Source organism: Argiope bruennichi, chromosome 4 (genome assembly GCF_947563725.1).
Source record: "Argiope bruennichi chromosome 4, qqArgBrue1.1, whole genome shotgun sequence".
Taxonomy (NCBI): domain Eukaryota; kingdom Metazoa; phylum Arthropoda; class Arachnida; order Araneae; family Araneidae; genus Argiope; species Argiope bruennichi.
This window is the reverse complement of record NC_079154.1, coordinates 23,267,772-23,288,755: the sequence shown is the minus strand read 5'-3', so window position 1 is coordinate 23,288,755 and position 20,984 is coordinate 23,267,772. Positions and strand designations below refer to the sequence as shown.

Sequence of the window (20,984 nt, the reverse complement as noted above, 5' to 3'; positions counted from 1 at the left end):
AGATGTGCAGATTCAAAAAATTCAGATTATCTTTACATGGAATTCAAAATTAAAAACACCAAATAGGATCTTGACATTAGAGACTACAAACATAATACTAGTAAAATAAATGTAAAAATCTTTGCATTTTTTTCTCCCTCATTTATAAACAGAAGACTTTAAGTAAAAAACAAAATGTGATAAGTAGAAATTTAATCTATAAACTGTCAATGTTTGTTAGGACAAAGGTCATAAACTGCAACAATTTTTTTTTTTTGTGGAAAAAGTTAAAAGAGATTTCAAATTACATTAAATAATAGATCTATAACTAAAGAATGTACAAGCAAAGAGTGCTTCTCAATCAGATATTAAATTTGTATGTACACACACACACTAACACAGTTAATGAAAACAAACAGTGAATATTATATAAGTTTGTTAAAAGTTGTTAATATAAAATTAGTGTTACCTTTGGCTGTATAGCTGCAAGATGGGCAGGAGGAACAAAGGGAGTGGAAGCCCCTCCACCGGGGGCAAACAAGGAAGAAACAGGGGGGTAATTGGACAAACCAATCTGAAAGTACAAACATTCAACTCAACAACTCACAAAGGGAAACAGAGCAAAAGAACAACGGACATATTATAAAGATAACAAGTAACTAAATATTGGTGGAATGGATTAATAATAATAATTGTAATATAAATGATTTGTTTGAATGAAGATAACTTACAGAAGGCCGTCTGTACAGAGAAGAATCCAGTTTGGGATATTTTTCATACTAAAACAGAGAGAGAGAGAGAGAGAACATCAGTCAACATATAGATGATTTTATGAAAAATATATATATAAATGAAACTTCATCTCAAATTTCTGTTTCTTTATATTATAATTAACACATGATACCAATTTCTAATGAAGGATTACTGAGTAAGTAAATTTAATCAACAAAACTGAATGATAACAAATGCTATCAATATATATATATATTGACTATTCTAATCTAATTTTTTTATGAAATACATTCAATCTTTCTCATTACAATTTTAAAAAAATTATTAGTTATAACAATTTTAACAATACACATACTACAAAAAAATGACTATAAAAAGCTACAAATGGAAAAAAAAATGCTAAATCATTATTATATTGACCAATGGATGAATAAAGGAGAAATAGAATTTGCTTTTAATAATAATGATATTTTAAAAGGTCACAACAGTCATAAAAGACATTTGCAATAGCAGGTCCAGATTCAAATAAAAAAAAAAACTCTAGGCAATAGCACAATTGAGAAGAAAGAAATGGCAGCACTTTTATGGGAGATGTTAAAATTTTTTGTACCTAATCAAACAAGTTATTATACAATTGATGCTATGGATGTACATATTTTACAAATTGGGTTTAAATTCATTTGACCTATCACAACAACAAGAAAATATTGTATAAAAATCTATAATTTAAAAAAAAGGAAAACAACTCATTTTTTATCATTCAAAAATTTGAGAACAAAAAGATTTTAAATAAACGATGAAAAAAAATAACTGATTATCTCAAGATAATATATATGTGTATTAAAAATCCAAATTATGTTCACCTTTTAGATAAATTCTTCTGATTACTCTCGCATTTTAAAAATATACCCACCCCTACTGCTATTAAAAATGTTCTTACCTTTACATATCAAATTACACAAGTATTTAGTTTTCCTCTGAATGTTTATGAAAATATAACTGCATCATTTAAATGCTTGATTCTATATATTATTTGTGTAGCTATGGCTACACAAATAATATATAGAATTCAAAAAGGTTATTGATCTTTCCAAAAATGATCGTGTAAATATAATTACATAAAAATTCTTGAAAAAGCTTTGCACACTCTTTCAGCTTTGAGCATTCTGCCAGCAAACTTTGCCCACAGAAATTCATAAAAATAAATCACAGAATTTATAATTTAAAATAGCATCTAATTTTTTTTCCATCAATAAAGATATATATAAAAACTTTTATATTTGAAACTTACTAAGGATTATCATCAATAACTTCAAATGTTTCTTAATAATGTCTAATACACAAGCGAGTTATTTTACGTAATACATAACATATCAGAAAATACTTATTTATCTGCTAATGCACACTAAAAGCCTTTTTGTCTATTCTAAGCAACATTTCATGAATACTGCTGTTAAATAGATCATAATATGCATACTGCCTGATACATTACTATCTACAAAAAGGAAAGGAATAATGGAACATCAATCTTTTGGGTACTGAAGAACAATGGAAATTGTGCAGCAAACCTAAACTGAGGATCCCATGCAATTTAGAATTGGTAAAAAGTTTTAAAATCTTAACACAGGACTCCAAGATGCAACCCCAGGTATGGTTTGTTGCAAACATAGGAATAACAAACTGTGTATGCACAAGTGAAACATATTTACATTTATTCCACAACATAGTAAGGCCCCAACTTCTTTGTCCTCACAGCTATCTACGACAAAACCTACATTTCCAGGACTCTGGAGTGTCTTAAATAAGAGGAATAAAGAAAATAATGAATCTTTGCTTCAAATATTCAATTACATTATTTACTTCTAGCTGTAACATATAACAAAGCATTACTACAGCAATGTCACTAAATATTTTTTTAATATCGTTTTGGTTTATCGATGCTCCTATTGTGCAAAGATTAACCACTTCAAAAAGAATTTTGTTTCTGACCATATCTTCTATTTTTAAAATTTTGAAAAAATAAAAGTGACATCTACATGACATATACTATCCTTATTTGATATCGAAAGATCTAATGTTTCATATACATGGTGTCTTGCAAATACAGATAAATTGGTAGTATAAAAATTGTTTCTGATTTTATATACTTCCAAACATAGTTTATGACTTCAATGCTATTGATATTATAGGTGAAAAATTTATATCACTGTTTGTTTATTTATCATATTCAGTCCCACAATTAGTCAAATATTTATGGTAAAGCAGAAACATTTCTAAATTTATAATAACTGCCATAATGCTGAAATTTGCCAGTTGATTAATTAGGTAAAGAAGGTATTATATGTCATACTGATACTTACTTTCATTTCAATTACTTTGATAACTCAACTGTAGTGTTCCAGATAATCATTATCTAAGCAGCAATTCTTAAATGTTTACAAATATATAAATAACAAAAAAATATGTAGGAAGTACAAATATTTCCAGGCCATTCATAAGAGGAAATAGTTCTGAGATAGCTGTGAACTGTGCGAGAGATTGTAACAAGGATCTTTCCTATAGAATGACAGATATGATTTCGCTCTTCATAGTAATTCGAACTGAACATAATCAACAAAACATCAACTTTCAGTTTTCAGTAATTAAGCATAAAAATGAATTTTAAAATTTGTCCAATTTTTTAAGGAGACAAGTGCATAACACACTTAACATCACTAGCTTCTAAGATTTATTATAAAATTAAACTGAATTTTGTTCTAAAAGTACTAATTGGAAGAATTCTTTGAAAATTACTCACTAAGTGTGTAGGTTGTTGCGTCACCATTGGAGCGCCTAGAGGAGGAGGAGCAATAAAAGGCGCCTGCTGGTGAATCTGACTATGATGTTGAACCTCACTTTGCATGTAGGGAGGAGGAGGAATTGGAATGGAATGATCTTGAGAGGCCAAAAACCGGGTATCAAGTTCTCTCCTTAGGAAGTCAGGATCTGGAAATTAAGAAAATTAATATGTTTTCAGTCTGATAATGTTTTTGCAAAGAAATATAACAGAGAGAAGAAGATTAAGAAAAAATGAAATAATGATAAAATATTAATGAAATTGTATCCATAAATTGTCCATACTAAAATTGACAACATATGAAATTATTTCCATAGATCGATTAAAGCAGTATTTTCTACAGTTAATATGACAAAGAATATGAATATAAGAAAAAGATAATAGCAAAATCAACTGCAAGGAATCTTACAGAAAATTGAAAATATGATTCATAAAGAATTACAAAGACAAAGGGGGGTTTTCCCCCTTTTTATATGTGCAGCAACACTGGAAGTTTTAAAATAGAAATTATTAACTCATTGATTGGTGACTATCCAGCATGATAATTCTCCCTAAAAGGATAATAAATGTAAGAAGAACAACATTCTACATTCCATTGTTGGTATGACTTTCCATTCCAGCCAGTTAAAGGGTTAAGATTCACCATTTATTTATACTTTTTTTGTGCAATAACTAGTTATTTCTTCTTTTTTTAATTCAAAGCATGTCAAGAGCAAAATTATTATTAAACTCAGGAGATCATAGTTTCTTCTTATATCAAATTAACAAGCATTTTATATAAATTATCCCTATTAATAGAGATTTTTACTTTTTTCTTCATTAATTAATAGCCATAACATAATCAAAACATTCTAAATCAGAATACTTTAAAAGTAAAAAAGAAAACTTGATAGATCATTACTCACGTTTTTTATATTCATTATGTTGTGGGAAGAGCGTCTCTGCTCTGTAAGGCGATGGACCAGCCGAAGCCTCCAGAGGTAGAGTTGGTGTCAAAGACCCAGTGGTGAACATGTTGTGATGAGAGGCAACCGGAAGCAGAGGTGGTGGTGGAGGCCCAGCATGGTTGCCAAAGGGAGAAGTATGATGCGCAGGCGGAAGTGTGGGAGCAAGAGGGATGCTTGTGCTACCACTGCTGCTGAGAGCAGGGGAAGCCCTTTGTTGAGGTGTTGAGGAGCGAGTTGCTGAGACTGATATTGTGTTTGTTGTGCTGGAGTTGCTGAAATCAGCATGAAATTCATGAGAAATTAACAAAATAAAACCAATCAGACATATAATTAAAAGCAATTAAGATGACAGGGCAAATAAACACCCATTTTTGTTAGATAAAAATAGTTAAAAAAAAAAAAAAAAACATATAAATTCAAAAAAAAAATTTTAAGAATGCATTAACCATCAATTATTCCTACATACTTATTAAACATATAGGAAATTCTGAATGGTTTAACAAGTTGCAAAAGAAATATTTTCTTTTTATATATTTTTATTAACATAGTATTTAGGCTGAAAATAAAAGTTAACTGATTTATATATATGAATATGAATTGAAAAAATAAGAAAAAGCTTAGAGTTCTAAATCATTTTCTAAAGACTAAAATGCAAAAATACAATAATAAATTCAGGCTTTCATCTAAAAGTAACTAAAATTATTGCGGGAGCTGCTAACAGTTCTCATATCCTGTATAGCGCCATGTTGCGTCATTGATCACATAACGAGAGCTAGACGGTAAGACGCATTTCTCACACTCATGTATCTTTTTATGTGTTTTATGTTAGTTTAGTAATGTTTCGTCCTTGTAATCTTAATAAATATATTTTACATATTAATGCTGGGTGTTGAATTTCCCCACGTTATTGATTTAACTAAATAATTATTTATATTGTGTAAAGCTCACTGAGAATGTTACTAACATATTCTTTGAATACAAACTAACAAAAAAAAATGATGACATGGGAAAGAATTCACAATACTAACAAATTACCTGCAACACATGCATCTACTTAGATTTCTTTAAAAATCGTTAAATTACTATGTTGCACACATATGCTGCATAACAAATGTCAATCATATGTTTATTAAAATTGACAAAAGAAATTAACACAGGTCAATGCAATATAGTACTAGATGCAATACATATCTGCAACGAAGCTATGCAATGCATCTTTAATTAGTCACAAAATAGATAAAATTCATAGCTAAATATCTGAATAATGATATTCTTACCCACTCCAACTTTGAGGCTTTGAGAAGACTAAACCTGCCAAGCTGCTGGCAGAGGCATATGCAGGCGCGCTAGTTAAGGCAGCACTGGCAGATGGAGCCATGTTGCTGGAATTGCTGTGACTGCGGCTACCACCCCCATCTCTCTCTTTGTGCACCGGTGTGCTCAACTGGCTGAGGCTAGACAAACTACTATTACTGTGGGAACTGTGCGTATCTCTGGCAGGAATTGGTGTCGGAGTATTTGAATGTGACGCAGTCACCACTGGACTCCGACACCTTGTTGCAAGTGTCTGCGACACATTGGACATCGTTACAGATGTCGTAGTTGTAGTTCGTATTGAAATTACTGTTGCAGGTGAAACTGGCAAGACTGGAGGTACACTATGGGCTGGAGATGACAGTGATGTTGGGATAGTGAGAGGCGACATCCTGGGGGAAGAAGTCATCTTACGAATGGGTTGAGAGGTAGAGTATGGAATGCTGTATGATGACCTTGACTGCCCTGGAGATGACTGCAGCCTCAAATCTCCAGAGGCAGGAGGTAGGATGGTAGGTGGTTGTTGTTGTTGCTGCTGCTGCTGCTGCTGCTGATGTTGTTGCTGTTGTTCAGTTTTGACCATGGACACATTGTTTTTAATGCTCATGTCCAAAGCACTTTTATTGTGATTGTTCTGGATAACAGGAGATGCAAGCCTGGGTGGTGGTGACGATGCACACATGTTTGTGGCATGCCCATTACTCACTTTGTCCGTTGAAGAAGGAGAATCTTTAATGGCAGTAGTAGCTACAGGAGGAGAAATACCTTTATGGAGAAATTTGGATTGCGATATAAAAATGACTCCATCAGGAGATGAAGGAGCCGAATGATCTGAAACAAAATCATAAACATTGATAGCTGGCTTGCTGTTCAATGTAGCCACACTGTCCCTGCAGGAAGGCACTGGTGGCACCCTCTTATGGAGGTACTTGCTGGGTGACATTAACTTGGCCGCAGCTAATGGCGAAGGCGGAGATGTATCCGACACGAACTCATACCCGTTGCTGAGGAGTTTGCTACTGGAAGCACTGTCCTTGGCATTCACTGAAGGAGGAGGACCCTTATGTAAGAAGGGTGGTGGTGAGGCAGGAACAACACCAGATGGGGGTGAAGCAGGTGATGAACAGGAAACAGGAATGACTGCAGGGCTACCTATCTGGGGCTCCCGTGGACTAGTGGAACCTACAACCATAGTTGATGAAGTGTTTGCTGGGCTGGAACTAGCTGTTACAGCCGCTACAGCAGTAGAAGGCTCTGGATGATGAGTTCCATTGTGAACTGGGTGGATAGGTGGCAACACTGGGGGCGATCGGCAGCTTTGAGAATGACCAGGATTGTTTTTCTTTGCTATAAAGTTACCTGTGATTGAGAATAACATTTAATTAAATGCATAATATCACTCAATAATTAATGTATTACAGTTCTCCAAGTAAATATATTAATAGTATATTAAGCAAACATGACACAGGCAAGAATTTTAAAAAAGTTAGAACTTCACAAAAGAACGAATTTTACCAAATAGTAACACTGAAAAAATTAAATATGATTAATTTAAGAAAATGAATGAATTTAAACAAAATAAGCTTGGAATATTAAAAATAATAGAGAATTATCTTTTAAAAAACTGATCTCAAGAATGATAAAATTCGATTCTGAAAATGCTGAAATCGACATTTCAGCAGAAATGTATCATGTCTGTAAAATATCTATTAAAATAGTCAAAAATTATTAATTCAGAGTTTATGTCATTTAAGAACTAACACATGAAGGAAAAGAAAAGCATTGAAATTCACAACACTTAAATACTAAATAAAAATTTTCAAACACACTTGGATACAAAATTTGCATATATTCATGATTATGCCATTTACAATCTTAATTTTTTTTAATGAATGCTTGCGATAAATTTTAAACATATTAAAACGAAATAGATCCTTATTTCTATATAATTTCATTACATCAATAAAAAAAATGGCCAAAATTTTATAATAAGTGAACAATTACAGAAAATTCCGGTAAATTTAATTTAGATTCATGCACAGATGTTATTAAATAATTTGTATACTTACTATCCGTAACTTTAGAGCTAAATAAATCACATTCAGGTTCTGATGCCTAAAAATAACATAAGTCTATAAATATTTAAACTCATTAACAAGTCTTTAATAAATTTGAAATTTTATTCAAAAATAAAATTACTACAAATAAATGAAATATGCAATATTTCTACAACTTATTAAAATATCGAGTATAAATTTTATATCATAAGTTGTTGTTTTTTTCCCCTTCTTTCACCATTTGATTACATCTTTATTAATAGCCAGTTATCCCCCTCCATCCTCTTTAATAAAGGCAGCAGAATTAATCTAACATCTTTCAAGAGTAAATTGCTTATCAAAAAAAAAAAAAAAATTATATTATACCCAAATAATGTACTCAACAATCAAGTGAATCATCAATCAACAGTATCAAAGAAATATCAAAATATTTAACTGTAGACATAATTTAATAATCATGGATACATAAATTCTAACATTCAAATATGAGATAAATTGCTTTTTTATGCAATTATTAATTGAGTTCTATAGTTAAAAGAAAAATATAATTTCCACTTACTCTTTCATCTCCACTTTCACTATCACACTGCAAAAAAAGAATTAAAAATTTACATGAATAAAATTTATGATAATGCCCTACTATTTTGTTTTTATATTGAAAATAAATCCATATGTACAAAATGCATATCATAGTTTTTCAAAATTTTTACAAGTGATCACTTAGCTAATTTAATTAGTTTTAAAGTGTAACAATCGAGATTAGCTGAAGTTTCAATAATACCAGTTTTCGATTCAATTATCAGTAATTTTATCACAAAGTAGTACCAACTGTAGTCAGCAAGTAAAAGCAAATTAAATTTGTGAACTAAATTTAGAAAATTTTAATAATAACTATTATTATTAATTTTTCCAAACATCGCAGATAAATAACATATTTTAGATAAGTATCAAAGAAAATATTGTAATCAAAAAGGTAAGAAAAAGTAGAAAGGTAGATTGTAAAGAAAATATTAAATCAAATAATTTACTATGATAACAGATGAAATTAGAAATGCAATAACATATTAATAAAAACAAGCAATTGATTTCATGAATTGCACTATTTTACAAAAATAAATTTTATGAAAAGATAGTCATACCTCATATCCTTTTTCTAAGCTTGCATGACTGCTTGCCTGTAATCAAAATGATCAGAATAAGGAGTATATTTTTTAAACTAATACTAATTTAAAATAAAATCCAATCATTACACAGAAATATATTAAAATGAAAAATATTTCTGATTTAGAATTTTCAAAATATTTTAGTTTATTTCATTATAAAATCTTATTTGCATTCAATCCAAATAAAACAATCTATTTTGTTAAAATAAAAACAATCCAAAATGCCACAAAATAAACATAAAAAGTGTCATGAAAAAATGATAGAAAGAGCAAGTATAATAATCAGTTGAAAATCTGGGAGCAAAACTCTATTCATCTTATTAAAATCTACATTTGGTATGGTATAAGGATTTCTCACAATCTTTAAATTTGGGTTCTAATGTTACTTTTACTCGCAGAAACATCTTGAAGATGCAAAAACTTGCCAAACATTCTTTCTCTTATTTTATTATTATTATTTATGTGTGATAATAGTTAGGTATGGTTAAACAATTAATGTTTCATTTACCAATTTTAAAAAATTATTTTGGATTTTTTTCTTCTTTTTTTTTTATCGGATAAAAAAAAAAGAATCAAAAATATAGATGAATGATTAAGATGCCTAGTAACTGGAAATTTACACTTACATCACTGAGTTGGTCCCGAGATGTACTCCTGGGAGTTTCAAGGATTTCTTCACCGGGTTTTGAATTTTCATCATTCGTCAGACAAGGACCTTTAATATTATTCCGAGCCTACAAAGGAACAATATATTAATAACCAGAAAAAAATATATATATAAGTTTTGATTATTTTTCAAATGTTCTGTGAATGTTTTTCAAACGAATTAAACAATAAATTTACGAGAATAGAATTAAATACCTTATTATTTACATAATTTTTCTTTTTCACTTTTGGCAATGTGTTGTTGTTTTTCTTTGACTTGGGCTTCTTTTCCAGATGGGGCAGTGATTCTTCAAGAACAGGAGGATGATCGGCATCTGTGGTGGTGTTTTGCCTAGGATTATTTTCTTCTGTGCTAACACCATCCACATCTGGTTTTTTATCATATTTATTTACAGTGCGCTAAAAAGGGAAAATAGATAGCAGATAAGAAAGCTGATTTATTTAAAAGACAAATCATTTTAAATAAGGAAAACCAAAACTATGTAATCATATAAACAATTGTTAAGAAAGTATATTTAATAAAGTTTCAACATACCGATTTTTTTTTCCCCATTCTATAAAAACATAAGTAAATCATAGTTAAAAGTGTCAAATATATAAACACAAAAACCTTACAGTGCAGCTCAGAAAACCGTGAAAAAAATTTTCCTCATTATAAACATGCAACATTTTCCTGATTTAAGGCTACTAATTATATTAGTTTTCTAGCTTTTTCCTTGCCATTATCATTGAATATGTACAATATACAACAACTTTTCAAACTTATTTAATATAAAAAATAATACTTTTTCTTTAAATTTATTTTTTAAATAATAGTATGAATATCCTTAAAAAACTATTAAGAAAGTATACTACATTTTTCTTATATGGAAAAAATACTGAAAATTTTGAATGAATATTTTGCTTCTAAAACTGCAAAAGAATTCAAAGAAACATTAAAATAGTTTAAGTTAGCAGTAAAGTTATTATGATCTTTGCTCAAAATTTTAAAACAGCATTCGCTAATTAGCTTTTTTTTTTTTTTTGAATAAGTACTAAAATTACATATTGCAATATAAATATAAAATAGTATATGATTATATTCACCTAATAATACATATTATAGCTAAAATTTAAACAAAAGGAACTTCATAAATTTTATACTTCAAAGTTTTTCTAAAAAAACTAATAATAAATTACTTGCTCTAATCAAAAGTTTATATATCTATAAATAAATAAATAAAAATTAATTCCAATTATTATAAAAGTAACACTAGATGAAAGATACAAATTTAAAGTTAAAAATCCAAGCCTTAAATATTTACCTATTAGAATTAAAATGGAGAAGAAAAAAATACAAATAATAATCAATTTTTAATTTCAAAATTGAAATATAAATTATTTGAGCCTTAAATAAAAAAAAGCTTGGTTTTTAAAAAAAATCTTGATTTAAGTGAAGTAAAAAGTTTTTGCCATAGGAATAGTGTCTTCCCCGGGATCTGGGCATCCCGGGTTCGAGTCCCGGCTCGGACATGGTCGTTCATCTTTGTTCTATCTGTGAGGCGTGTGAATGTGCCCCCCTGTAAAAAGGAGTTGGGCAAGCGAATGTGACGCATGAGTAGCTAAGACGTACTCTTGGCCCTAGATGGCGCTACTGAAACCAGAAAGGCTCTCTCGGCTTAAAATCGATGAGTTCGTCAGCGGGCTTATCTATAAGAAGTGCCATAAGAAACAACAACAACAGAAAGGCTCCTTTTTCCAAAACAAAGAGGCTCGCAACTTCTTCCTCAAGACTTAAATTCTCTTTTTATGTTGCCTCAAAATTTAAAATGTTTGTTTTTAATTCTCTGAGCTGATATTAGCCCCCCCCCCCCTTTCCTCCCTACAAATTTTTGCTCGATTCCCTTTCTCCTTTTCGTTTCTTTGCTTTATACATTTTTTTTTGTTTCACTCGTGAATTTCTGACATTCAAAATTAAATGTTTTGACACTTCAAAATTATTTATTCTATTATTTGTTTGAATACTGCCAAACAATTATTCTTGTAATGAGGGTTTGTTCTTCAATATTCCCCCATAGACAATATTTATTGATCCCCCATAGACAATATTTATTGATCAACAATTCCCTTCCATCATTACTGCTATCATGAGAAAGTATCGTTATCATCTTTAACAATGATATGACTTCCTTGTAAGATTTTGAATTGAGAGCAGGTCGTACTAAAATTTATTCACTATTATTTGGAAAGTGAAAACTGATCTTTTGATAAGTTTCATTAGGACTGCTGTTGGCTATATTCATCAGCTTATCACTCTTCTTATCGTGATGAAATTTCAAAAAGTCGCCATTCCCTTGAAAGAAAGCTGTCTCGAATTGTTGTTGTTAAGATAGTTTTGGCGACATTAGGCTTCGGGTATAGAGAAACAATAGAGCGAAATCGCCGATTGCACGATTCCTAGGAGTTTCAACTATTTTCGCTGATTTTTTAGTTAATTTCACGAATTTAAACTGATATCCCTTCTTCCTCGATTTCTTGGTTTTGTCGACAGCCTGTGATATAAAACATTCATCCCATTATCATATACAATTAGTACCACTATTACAGAGTAATATGCTTTAGATTCACAATATCAGAAATTTTTATTGTTTATCCCACACAAGCAATTTTTTAATTGACTCAATCTTTGATAAACTAGTACTAAAGCAAAAACATTGAGAACCAAAAAGGATAAAATAATGGACATTCTAAACATTCTTTTCAAAGTATAGAAATCTTTAATAGTCATACAGATTTTTGGCGACACAAAAATGATCAATGCTTAAAAAAAAAAAAAAAAGTCTTTTAACAGATTATCAATTAGTTTTAATGTACATTAGAATTTATAATTTATGAAAGTTCATTAATTGGTAAATTCTCAGTAATCTAATGTTTCCTCTTTTTGCTATATAAAATTTGTTAGATTATTACAGTTATTAAAAGACGAAGGGGAAAAAAAATTGCTTTTAAAATAAGAGAAAATTTTGTGCAAAACACGAATCAGTTTTTAATCAATTTCCTTCATCAAATTAATTAGGTTATACTTATTATACAACACATTTTATCTAATCATGCTTATAATTTTATTCTCAATGCGTTTTGAACATAAAAAATTTGAAATCTGCATAAAAAAATAAAACTTGGATCTTATTTAACTCCACATTTTATTTCATGAGATATAAAAAAAATCTCCAATTTATATATACTAGGTATTCAGAATAGAGTTACTTATTAACAAATCCTGATTATTTCATCATAAATACTGAATATTATAGCAATGCCTAAGAATGCATCAGAAAAAACAAAAACAATACGTATATATTTAGGAATGAAGGATCTTCCGTTTTGAAATCACATTTTAGATGACAGCAGAGACTATAAAATTTATTATTCTTTCACTGCATTTCAAAAAAATAGGCTTACGAATTATTTCAATACAATTTCAAATGTTTTTCTTCATTTTATAAGTATATGTAGTCCTAATTTGAACAGAATCTAAAAAAACAAGTTTTTAATTTTCAAAAACCCTGAATTAATTAAAAACAAAGAAAAGTTATATGCTATATGCAATAAATCAGAAAAGAGAACTTGCGAAGTTTTTGATTTCATGCATAATAATTCCACAAATACACTGCCCTAATTCAATAACAATTCTATAATTCCAGAAAATGCTGAAAAAAAAAAAAAAATACAAGCTCATAATCTACAAAATCTGGAAGTTGACTCTTCTAGCCTTTCCTCTTATCTCTGGCTTTTAGAAAGATGAAAATGGAGGTCAGTGTTTATCTTTCAGAAAGTGATAAAATAGGAAAAGGAAAAGAAAAAAGCATTTGAGGGTGAAAAAGATTGAAGAAAATCAGAATGATGAAATTAGAGAGTTTTTTTTTTTTTTTTTTTTTTTTTTCCCATGTCAACACTGAAGTAGAATGAGGCAGATAAGGCTTGAACATATTTATTTAATATTATGTGCACTGCAAGATAAGATTTTGGAAAAATTCCTGCTTAAAACACATTTTAACAATTTCACTTTCTGTCATGTTTGACAGCTTTATCCGCAGGACAACTCAGTTAACTGCAGCCATTACAATATTTTTTTTTTCTGTGTCAAAAGCTTATCTTGTAATTAATTATATATATTCTTTTTAATAACATAAGAACAAATTCACAAAACAAAGAAAATGCATGATGTCTGTTTAAAAAGTACCCATTATTAATTCTTGAGAGCAATAATCTCAGTGAATAATTTTCAATTAAAAAATGGGTAGGAAAAAAACTAGTAAAAGATAATAATTGCATAAGAAATGTTAATAAAACACAAAGAATATTTAGTTCCAAAATATAAATAATTTTGAAGCTCAAAAACTAAGCAAAATTTGCAATGAAAAAATTGCTGATATTTACTTTAAAAATTTTCTTTTCCTTTTATCAATTATTAGAAAAAAAAATATCATTTACTAAAAATCTGGTTAGTTCACATTCATTTTTTAATATTCACAGAAACGAGCAATCTTTATTTAAAATGCAGAATTATATGAGAGTTTTTTTTTTTAATGTAAAGCACAAACTTAGGCTAAGTAAGATACAAAATTTGTCTAATGTGATTATATGTATTTCATTAACTTAATAAACTATCACTTTCGAAACTATCTCAATAAAAATATTTTTCCTCAGGAAAAAAGATGACTGGCTTAATTATGAAGTTAAAAGCAAATCCAGAGAAACAACTGGTCGCTACAGGCGATTAGCTATTAATTAACTAACAAATTTCATAGTTGTTAGCATTACATAATTCATTAAAAATTAATGTAACATTGTTTGATAATTTTAATAAATGCAGCTATGAAATTAATTTATACAATACAAGGCATACTTTTTTAGTATGAAATTTAAATTTAACACGACAAGTTTACTATCTCCTTAAAATAAACATAAATTTGCTCTAATCTCTTCAGAGTTTTAACTCTTCATTGTGGAAACTTACTTAAAAACAAAAATCTTACCAAGGAACAAAATTATAACTTTATGATGATCTTTAAAGTTTAATTTTCTTGGAAAACGTGAAGTTGAACAATGATATAATTACCGCCAGTAAGACTCGTTTAAAAATTAAATGTATTTTAGTACAAAACTATCAAATTAAATCCTTCTTTTAAAACATAAAAATGCATATATATATTTTTCTAGACAGTTAGTAATTAGACTGGTTAGAAATAAAACTGGTTTCAGTAGTTAGCATTCTTTACTGAAATAAAAGTTATATTCATGTCCAACCTATTTATTTCGTTAATTCGTCACTAGATGGCGCTACAACTCAACGCTGCACGAATCGAACTTCGTTACGAGAGGAAGAACAAAGTTAAACACAATCCCCTTTTCAAGTTAAATAAAAGACACCGGAAAGTCAAATAAAAGCGAATTGGCAGCATCTCGGGAGTACATGGCTGTAATCCTATTTAGTATAACAAACATGATAACACTTTTTTCAGACCTTTAAACAATCCAATTTAATATTTACGTCGGCCCTCTTCAGAAAACTTATTTTTCTTCACTTTATTATTCTCGCTCCAACTTACATAGCTGTTTCTAAAGAAGCGCAAAAAGAAGGGGGAAAATTAGCAGATTGTTTCTAATGAGTTTACTAAAAGTGTAATTATGCGTGCACTTAATGGAACAAACCACGTAATGTGTCTCTTAAAAATTTCTTTAGAAAGGAGAATAAGAGAAAAAAACTTTGCAAAAAAAAACTTAAGTTGAAGAAAAGATTTTTTTTTTCCCCACAGAGGTTGTTACTTTTTCTGTGTATTTTCTTATTAGCTGTTATTCCACTAAATATAACTGTAAAGGTACGAAATTCATGCTCCTGCGATACATTAATTTGATAAGAAAAAATACAATTATGGCCAGTTTTACTACACTAATAGAACATAAACTCTTTTGGCTGTTTCAGAACCGAAATGCACAATTTATCTATAGAAACTATTTGCTTCGACTGAAAATATCAATTCCTAAAAATTGCTAGTAATATTTTACTGTCCAAAAACAAAACACTTTTACATCCAAAACCTACATTTGCTTTTACCATAAAATTCTTGTTGATAAAAACAATTTTTCAGAATCCTGAAATCGGAACTGATCATATAAAATGCTGGTGCATAAAATGAATGCAAATTTTAATTGTTCAAAATCAAATTCACATCCCACATTAGACTTTTTTTTTTTTTTTTTTTTTTCAAAAATGTTTTTGGTGTTATACGCATTTATTAGATGTCATTCAAAGATATTATATGTCATATTAGATGTTGAAATAAAATGTCCTTGTTTCAAAATCAATAAAAACATTCACGCAAGAGAAGATCCAAAATCCAAAGGGTGTTTGTTTGCTTCTGGCGTGATTACCTGAAGGTGAGTGTTATGACTCGGAACTCTATTTCCGTTTTGGAATCGGTTTATTTTTGCACAACACAAGAAGAGTTACACAGGGATAATAGAAACTGATCAGAGTATTTACAGATGAAGTGATCAAATGATCCGTATATCAAAAAGATGAATAACATAACGTAAAAATTTTATTCTTAAAAGAAACACGACAGAAATCAAAACTCAATTGTCTCATTCCAAGTTGGAATAAGATGCAATGCAAACTCTAAAATGAAAATAAACAGGAAATTTAAAACTTATTAAGAGTGGCAACACAGACACTTTAGTGAATGTCTCTAATAGTATATGAAAGTATCGAAGCATGACATGCATTCTTTAAAAAAAGTTAACGAAATAACTGTTTAAAAAAATTTATAATTTGGAATTTCTTACCAAACTTTGCTTTCTGGTGAATTTTTTTTATTTCGTTGTTTTTTAATTCGCCTCCGTTATAAACAAAAGCCCAGCAAAGGTTAAACAAGGCTCCTCTTTAAAATATTTTAAACTATGAAGTTACTATTTTCCTAAATCTTCTTTATGAAAACAGAAATAATGAAAAATATAACAAATTCCGAATCATAAACGATACACTTCTGGAGATTTTATTTCCATATCCAATCGTAACTCCAAAAATATTTTTTCCTTCTATGGTGTTTGCTGCTTATTACAAAATGACAAATGGGTCGCAACAGATATTCATTATCAGTTTTATATTGAAAGCTGGACGGCAATGGTTGATTCTTTTACATTTGTTACTGCGTGGCAACATGTTAGAAACACTCAATATTATGGCTTGAAAATCAGCTTTCAGACATTAACTTCTAAGATATTGCTGTTGTGGAAAAACTTTAAATACAAAAATTGCTGGTCTTAATGAGACGCTAATTTGGCTAATTGGATTTGTTTTTCTATCCTCATTATTAAGAAAGTTTTAGTTAAATGAAAATTTCAACCCCCTACTATTTCCACCCAATTTTAACAAGGCTGCCCATTTACGAATTCGTCCGAGATTTTTACACTTCTAACAACCGGTTAAAATCCAAACAAAATTACTCTAGTTATATAACTTTTATATAACTTCTGGACTAAGGTGGTTTTAGGGTCTAGGAACCATGATCGGTGAAGAAATGAAGCAATTTTCATGAAGTCTTGTCATGAGAACCACTGCAATAGGTAATCTTCCTATAGGAATCTACTTTAAAAAATACACAGATGAATGTTGAAATGAAAAACATCCTAAAATACAACAGAATTAGCTTATACTGCGCTTTTTATCTCTTGATATATCTTAAAAAGCACTCACTGTTAGCTGTTTCCGACAAACTAACATTAAAAAGCATTACATTCCTGTAAAAAAAGACATCTAAGGTGACCACGCATTACGTAATGAATAATAATAAATGTTATCTGCCTCAATCGCATAAACGATTTCTCTTGTTTATGAACGTCAGCTCGACGCATCGTTCTTTATATTTCCTGCTTCCCTCACTCGACCGAGCTGGGATTTTTATTCTCTCAACACATAAAGAAAATGCAAGAAAGAAAAGGTCGAACAATGGCGCAATATTAGCATACGGTTTTTATCGATGCACGGAGGAAAAACGGATAACTCTCTCCGGGTTATCAATAAAGAGACGGGCCCATCAATATCAGCTGTTCCGCGTGCTCTAAGTGTTGGATGGCTGCCAGGAGGGGTTTTATCGAGAGCTTTTTCAACAACCCTTTTAACAGTAGGGTTCTCGACTCTCCCACGACAGGTTCAAAGTCAGAGCGAGAACGACCACACACCTTCCGAAAAGAATTTTTTTTTTCTCTTTTAAATCAGTAACATTTTTAAAATATGCTTTATTAAATAATTGGTTCGCGATTACACATTCAAAAAAAATCTTCAAAACAAAATTATGTCAGTCTTGTTTTATGAATTAAATATACGTAACGTAAGTACCATAGTAAATGCGGCAATTCTTTATTTCTACACCATTGATATCTAAAATTTTGAAACAGAAATTTGATAAGAAATTCCAACTGGCCGTATTTCATATTAACTCAGGATAGTACCATCTCTTTCAAAACGTATATGCTATGCCATTGGCAGCCTGAAAATACGCTTATTTTATACAGAGTACTGATTCACCGCCTTGTACACAATAGAGACTGCATGTTCACAAAGTTTGAGTACATTCATTTAAAAATTTGAATTTACATTTTGGATGGCTAATTTATCACAGTGATGTCTACATACAAAGAACTGAAAACAACTAGCCGGACTGGACTCCTCGAAATTTTATCGCATTTTCTCTAATAAAAGAATTATTCCAGCAAACGTCTTGTTTGGCATTGGCGAACAATAGTTCTGTAATATTAAAGTTTCACGTGAATTTAGGATTTTTATTGAGTCTACCGTGTGGTCCTTGAAGGGTTTTTGACGATTAAACCCTGGTAAGCAATTAATAGTATCCGAAAATAGAACTTGTGTTTTAGACACGTTTTCCTCAATCGACTCAAATAAAAACTTTGATAAGAAACTAGACACGCATGAAGTCACAAAATTACATTCAAAAATTTACATAATTAAATCATTGCATTTTTTATTATCGCATTTACGTATTTCTGACTACCAGCCCCTAGTTAGAATTAGCTCAAAATTGGCAGATGCCTGCACTATAGGTATTAAAATATGCATACCAAATTTTATCTATTTAGTTCGCTTCGTTTAGTAGTTATGTTAACTTATATTGGAGCAGCCAGACAGACAGACTTCCTCCGAATAGACTTGGCTCACAATCTGACAGGAAGCTACAAATTTGGTGTAAAGACAATGTACCAAATTTCATCCGTCAAACACAGAGAGATTTTGAGTTACCTTTGTCACAGACAGACAGACGCTTTTTAAAAAGACATTTTTTGAACTTGGTGAGATCTAAAACATGAAGATTCGTCAAAAACTCGAGTTCGAATTTTTTGACGATGACAATACTTTCTCGATTCGAAGTATCGATAAAGTACTGTAATCGTATCGAGAAAGTAACGACAACCTAATGAAAGCATTATCTTTAAAGAGAATGGTTAAAAGTTACGGTTATTTAAATATTGTAGCAAAGGGTTTTAATAACTAATTTATCAAACTGTAAAAAATTTAAACTTCGAATTCAACAAAATAATTAAACGATTTTTGTAAAAATAAAAGTAAAAACTCTAACCCCCCCCCCCCCTAAAGAAAATCAACTTTTTCACAAAAGAAATCACTATCTGAAATGAAATCAACTCGGATAAGATTAACTAATTTAATTTTGATTCGAGCTCAATCTGGAAAAAAAAAAAAAATGGTGTATACATATTTTAAATAAAGGGCACATGAGGACACTTTACATTTACATAATTTAAATTGCATAAGCGACGAAACATGAAAATAACAATGTAAACTGCTCTTTAAAAGATGACTTCAAACACATAGCAGGCTTAATAGACAATACATTCTTTCAGAGATCTTAAAATTGTTTTTCCTGTTAGACAATCTAATGATTTCAAGCCATCGGTCAACATAGAATGCCTAACAAAACATTAAGTCGATTAACGGCTCTTCTTTCAACAAGAACTTGCTGTAGAGACAGTTAAGAGGCAATAAGCTACAAAGAGAGCGTTCTTCGACTTAAGAAAACGAGAGGAAGGGAAGGGGGAGATGCCTGTGTTCGATGCCAGCTAGTTTTGTTCGGACAACTTTGGATGGATGCCAAACCCTAGGAGATCAAGTAATGATGGATATTCCGTCCAACATTAAGAGTTTGTTTAATCGCGTCGTCTCTATAATAATCACGATAATAAAAGTGATCTAATATTTTCAAATAAAAAATGTGTGAACTGCTAAATCACAAACTATCCATAAAGCAAAATACACTATTTAACTTTTTTTGTATAAACGATCTTTTATTACAAATAATAAGATAATTGAAACTTAAACACAATATAATTAAACTGGAAATGGCCAAATCGAAAAACATCTACAAGACTAATAACAATATACTTCTTTCTCATATACAAAGTAGAAATCCTACAATCATTAAAAAGAAAAAAGAAAAAAAATCGAGATTTTGACGAATTTTTACGTTTCAGACTTGCCCGAGTCCAAGAAACAAGTACTTGTGTATTTGTCGTTCTGTATGCATGTGAACACAATAACTCAAGAGCGCTTTGAGCTGGACAGATGCAATTTGGTATATGGACATTACACTAAATTTGTAGATTTCTATCAAATTTTGAACGATATGCATATGCAAGAAATATTTCTTTTCAGCTGTCAGAGTACAAGCGAACAACCACCATCCCAAGAAACTAAAATCTGATTATCTGAGAACAAGTAAACATAATTTTTTAAAAACATTACGTCCATGCCTTTTCACTTAATACTACGCAATATGTTTCCGACACATAAACAACAACTAAATTCAGCACGCATTCTAACATACCAAACAAACTACTTCGTAAACAACAAGCTTGATTTCGACATATGACATTTGATTATCTCACAGAAAAACAAAACAGTTCATATATGTTTACACATTAATTTTTTAAAATGTTATTTTGGTAGAATTTTTAGATTATTTTATAGAGTGTGATGATTCACTTTTATAAAGGCTTTAATGTGCTCATTTCATCTCTAAAACACTCAAATAGCCTAACCCAGAGACAGTACATTTTTAAATGCGGCTAATTTAGATATCGGCAAATGCCACAACAAAGATGTTTTGATAACATCAACTTAGCTGTCTGAAAATTCAGTGTTGATCAAAATTCTATCAAACCAAGCCGAAACAATCCTGCTGGAAAAAATGGTACATAAAGAAAAAAAAATGTCCAA

The 20,984-nt window shown here is 30.0% G+C and overlaps 1 protein-coding gene across 6 annotated transcripts in view; it reads right to left on the bottom strand.

The window, feature by feature from the left end:
* LOC129965497 (autism susceptibility gene 2 protein-like) overlaps nt 1-20,984 on the bottom strand; it is a 233,886-nt gene that overhangs the window by 13,411 nt on the left and 199,491 nt on the right. For 3 of the 6 annotated variants that reach the window (XM_056079440.1, XM_056079442.1, XM_056079441.1), the window contains exons 2-12: nt 9,890-10,093; nt 9,655-9,762; nt 9,005-9,040; nt 8,425-8,451; nt 7,878-7,923; nt 5,772-7,167; nt 4,453-4,766; nt 3,509-3,696; nt 2,421-2,507; nt 711-758; nt 449-553 (exon numbers count right to left, since the gene is read on the bottom strand). In XM_056079440.1, the coding sequence (XP_055935415.1) occupies nt 449-553; nt 711-758; nt 2,421-2,507; nt 3,509-3,696; nt 4,453-4,766; nt 5,772-7,167; nt 7,878-7,923; nt 8,425-8,451; nt 9,005-9,040; nt 9,655-9,762; nt 9,890-10,093 (2,559 nt within the window). The remainder of the gene's footprint in view (nt 1-448; nt 554-710; nt 759-2,420; nt 2,508-3,508; nt 3,697-4,452; nt 4,767-5,771; nt 7,168-7,877; nt 7,924-8,424; nt 8,452-9,004; nt 9,041-9,654; nt 9,763-9,889; nt 10,094-20,984) is intronic. The other 3 variants (XM_056079446.1, XM_056079443.1, XM_056079447.1) reach the window with 3 other exon arrangements.